General features: G+C 41.9%; 1 protein-coding gene across 1 annotated transcript; it reads right to left on the bottom strand.

Annotated features, from left to right (window-relative positions):
• Positions 1-1,095: 1,095 nt before the first annotated feature.
• Positions 1,096-4,769, bottom strand: LOC148310129 (zinc finger protein basonuclin-2-like). The gene is made up of 2 exons (XM_088258951.1): positions 4,533-4,769; positions 1,096-4,128 (listed from the first exon to the last, which is right to left on the bottom strand). The coding sequence occupies exon 2, from the start codon at positions 4,066-4,068 to the stop codon at positions 1,822-1,824; it is 2,247 nt and encodes a 748-aa protein (XP_088115077.1). The 5' UTR covers positions 4,069-4,128; positions 4,533-4,769; the 3' UTR covers positions 1,096-1,821.
• Between the last annotated feature and the right edge of the window lie 206 nt (positions 4,770-4,975).

Consider the following 4,975-nt stretch of genomic DNA (forward strand, 5'->3'; position numbering starts at 1 on the left):
AATTGGATCAGTGCACGAACTTAGAACATCACGAGCATACAAACTTGGACAAATCGCTTCAACCGCACCTTGAAATGAAACATCGACGAAATAATAGATAACATATCAAAAATAATAAGAATTAACTGAAATGATTCATACGTTATTGAAACAGATGTCTCAAAAGTGGATAGTTACAATTTTATTGATACATGAACCAATTTAGAAACCTTGTTCTTGAATCACTAGAACTTCACTAGAGACATCTATTGGTGAGATGTAAAGAAGCTTTTTATCAAGCAGAAACTCTTATATTAGTATGTGAGGACCAAATCCTGGATGATGTCAAAAAATAATATGAAAATAACTCCTGTAATTGGAGATAATCCAGATTTTGTGAACAAGTATTTGGACACACTCAAAATGTTGTAAATAAATTATCTGGTCAAATTATAAGCTTAAATAATAAAAATGAAAATGGTATTTTCTGGCGTTTCTCATGTGTGTGATTATAATCCAGGATTTGGTCCTCACATACTAATATAAGAGTTTCTGCTTAGTAAAAAGCTTCTTTACATCTCACCAATAGATGTCTCTAGTGAAGTTCTAGTGATTCAAGAACAAGGTTTCTAAATTGGTTCATATATAAAGAACTTCCAAGAATTTGAGTAGTGTGGTTGTCAATAATTATTGATACATTGTAAAAGTCTATGTCCAAGTTCATGCATTGACCCAATGTTGATTAATATTACTTTTTGTAGGTGGATGCAAGCTTAAAGTATTATACATAAGAAAATATCACAAGAATGATTTTGAACTTAATATTATAATATATTATATTTATTTACAAAGAATTGTTAGTCATTTGGTGGACAGGAACACGAAACATATAAAATGTGTATTAAAATATTTCAAACCGGAAAATGTAATGTAACAGATCGTGCGGGAATACAACTATATTTTGAACGTGGACAAATTGAGAGGAATAAATTAAGTTACTTTAAACTGAAATATGTAAGTATATTTTACATTTAATTTGTAAATTGATTAAAATTATCATAATTAAAATATCATTGCACGAGTCCATCGTAGATAATATACCTACTTTTTTAACAATTTTTTTTTTTAACAAATTAAAACGAATATTAAACAAACCTAATTTAACGTTTGTATGACAGGCATTTTTTTCTTGTTGAAATATTGTTCATTTTATTTTCTATTCCTTATAATATTTTTTCGTGAATTAGTACATGCGTTTGCCTTAACAAAAATATTATCCTACATAGACATTTGCTCTGATTTTACAATATAATATGATGTAACTTGCTAAGCTTAATTTTGGAAATAATAAAACTAAAAACAATTACAAATAAAGCGTTCCGTAAATATTTTCTAATTCTCGCATAACGACACGACAATCTCCATTCACAATGGAAGCACACTAAAGTTCGTACATAATTACACAGTATTAACTATTAATCTAGAATTATCTACCATAAATAACGTTAAACTTAACCGCTCGACCTATTATTGTATTGTAAATAGTCGAGGAAATCTTAAGTTGATATGCTAACACGTAACTATGTATGTATGTAAATTTACTGGGAATCGCTACTCTACCGACAAAAACGTCTCTTATTACCGAGATACCGCTGGGCGACGATAAATTAATTTCGAGTCTAGCGAGAGTTTACGCGGTATTATTATCTAATTTAGTCTTCCCAAACACCCGAAGATTGCACATATTCCGTACTAACTACAATACTCATGAGACGAATGATTTGGCGAAGAGAGCTCCGGACTCTGGGAGAGCCTTTAGGTGGCTCAGGCCGAGAACTTGCATCACGAGACGGGGACGTGGTGCTGGTACATCTGCTCCTGGCGCTCGCAGAGGGAGGTCATCCTTCTCAGGGGCTCGCTGGACTCACGAAAAAGCGGGTTGTCTTCTCGGGGAGGGTCTGCGCGTCCTGGAGAGATGACGGGAGGAGAAGACGCCGACAGCGGCGAGCGGGCGTCTCTACCGCCGGCGCCGGCTCTGCGCCAATACTGCTGCACAGCCTCCGACACAAACACAGGAAGAGACGGCACAGATTCACCGCCATAAGGATGGTATTTCAAAGTCTCTAAGGTAGAAGCTAAACCTTTGATGTCAGCGTATAACCGATTCAACAAATCCGCGTTAAAACCCATCCCGTTCGATTGAGGTAAACTCGGGTCTATTCGTCCGTGTTTCTGGGGCAGATGTGGCGAAGACGTCGAGAGCAATTTTCTATGCAAGGACATGTTCGAGCTGTGGCGGTCTCTACTCCTCTTCGACGGAAATGCCGCGTTGCAACCGTTGATATCGCACTGATGCAGCAGCTTTAAATGCACGTTCCGGAAGTGGATTCGCAACAAGAAGTGGTTCTGAAATATCTGCCCGCAGGCGGTGCACTTGTCGGGGTTTTCTTCGTCGATAGGAATCTCCAGCGCGTTGAGGTCTTCCGAGTGACAGTGCAAGATGTCCCCCGAGGTGGTCTCGCTGTCCGCCGACGGAGAGCGCATCCTCACCAGACTCATGGGTTCCTGGGAGAATTCACTTTTGCACTTTGAATCGCCTCCGTATAAATCGGAACGAAGACGGATTTTTTCCCCGCCAGATCTGCTGGAATTCGGGGAATTGATAACATCGGACTTGTCGTCGATTATATTGTCATTTATTTCCTTTTTTACGTCGAACGCTTCACTTTTATGCATCGGCGAAAAGTTTTCTATTTTAGGCATTTTCAACGAAATCGGCTCGTCGACAGCATGAAATGTATTGTTGTTTTTCATGTTTTCGTAAGCGAGCACGTCTTTTATGTCGTTACTCCGAAACATTTCGCTATTCATGTCTTCGTCCGATAAATTTAAGTCGGTCGATTGAGAACATCGAATAGGCTTTTCACTTTTACGTTTGCGTTTATTCGTAACTAGGACCAACGGTTTTTCTTCGTTTGGTGGTAAAATTTCGGCGGGTTTGGAAACGAGGCTCACCGGTTTATCTTCGTTTATTTCGGATTTTTCGGATTCTACTCTAGGCGCGGACCGTTTCGACGGCATACTCAAATCTTCGGGCTCGTCGTTGGCTCTCTTGATTTCTTCCGTAACTTCCGGAGCGACAGTCTTCTCGCTCATTTCTTGGCCGTATTTTTGATAATCCGCCAAGAACTTGTTGATGTTCGCGAGCTTCTGGATCTTTTCTTCGTCCTTTCTCGCTTGAACTTCTTCCACGATTTTTCTGTTGGCTTCGTGTATTTTGTAGGCGGCGCGGTCGTCGTTGGAGGCGCTCTGCCGGTAAAGTTTTTCGAAATCGCCGAAGCTGGGAACCGTTCCCCGGGACATGACGGGCATCTGATCGGGAACTAGCATGGGGAGGGGTATGGGGAGCGGGCGGGGGCCGGGGAGGAGCGGGAAGGGTTGGGAGGACCTGCCGTCGTGCGCGGATATCTTCCGCCTCGTGTGGGGTGAGTGGAGCTTGGGGTTTGGGTTGGCGCTGTGGCGGTTCCTGGACCTGCGCGAGCTGAACATCATGGTGCAGCCTTCGACCGTGCACTTGTGCATCTCGCGGAGGTGCACGGCGGAGAAGTGGATTTTGAGGGCGCCCTTATCGCAGAAGGTCTTTAAGCAAACGTTACACTGAACTCTTTTCTTCCCTGTAGAAGGGTTGATGAACTGGATGCCCAAGTTCATAGGCCACTGGGTGAGATCGTGCCTCTTGCCCAAGCTTCTGGACTGGTACGAATCTGTGGGCGACCGGGGTTCGTGACCCCCGTGGTCTCCGAGGCTGAACGAGATATCCGGAGAATCCTCTCTTCCGCAGTCTTCATCGTCCGACTTGTACGTTCTAGACTCGTCGGTCGCCGAGGAGTTGGGTGACATTTTGCTGGCCGCGGTTTTGTAGGGGTCGTCGTGGTGGGACGACGGAGGCGCTCCCCCGAAGCTCGCCCCGAGGTTGCGGAAGTCGAAGGGCTGAGAAGGGCGCGGGGGCGCGGAGGCGTGCGGAGGCAGCAGGAAGTAGCCGAGCCCCATCGGCAAAGGGGGCTTCGGAGGCGAATCCCTGTTTTCCATTTTAATTCGATTATTTTATCTTCACGCGACTATTGGCTCCAAATCATCTCCAAAATAAATCTGTAACAAGGAAAAAACAAATAAATTTCATTAATTCACAATTTTAAAGAAGTTTTTAATTTAAGTTTTACTTGGTAAATACTTCTCTGATTGTAGTATTTACCAAGTAAAACTTAAATTTAAAATAGAAAATATCACCAAAAAGTTACTGCTGAATCAATTAATAAAATCATAGTCACAAACCGTGTAAATACTTAAAACGTCCATATTATTCTTCATCTATGTTAAAATGTAAAAAAAAATTAAATCGGTTGTTGTTTATTTTTTTTAAATAAAAATTTTGATGTCATGAAATAAAATTTAAAAAAATCGATGTCTTAAGATTCATGACGTTAAATAAAATTTATCGATGTCACAAATTTCATAAAATTAAATGAAAACTTTTTTTATCAAATAAAACGCACCTTTATTTTTTTTTATAAATGTCGGTCAAAAGTCAATCACGATAAACAAGACACGACTCGTCCACGCGGAACTGGTAACACCATCTAGCAGAGAGCGCGGACACTGCACTGACCGTCCAAAAAAGTCTTTTGTCGATATCCGTCACACACACACATACACACACCGAAGACAGATGACTCGTCGAAGCGTCGAACCCCAGACACGCGTGCTTGCCGACCGGCGGCTCGGACGCGACTGAAAATTTCTTCGGAGGCACAGGTGACGCCTTCGGAGGCAGACAGGGACAAAGCGACAAAAAAGCCGCGCGACAAGAGGGAGACGGCCATACGGAGAGTGTCCACCGCGTGAAAGAGACACCGCGTTCCGGATTCAAAATTTTCTCGACTCCCGCCAGATTCGAAAAAACATAAACAATTTCCAATTTTGAAAAATATTTCAAACG

Source organism: Brachycentrus maculatus, unplaced genomic scaffold (genome assembly GCF_059751285.1).
Source record: "Brachycentrus maculatus isolate JH-2025_06_01 unplaced genomic scaffold, ASM5975128v1 h1tg000105l, whole genome shotgun sequence".
NCBI lineage: Eukaryota > Metazoa > Arthropoda > Insecta > Trichoptera > Brachycentridae > Brachycentrus > Brachycentrus maculatus.

Bases quoted from the DNA above. Each gene is read 5' to 3' on its own strand.
- LOC148310129 (XM_088258951.1), bottom strand. From the start codon at position 4,068: ATGGAAAACAGGGATTCGCCTCCGAAGCCCCCTTTGCCGATGGGGCTC.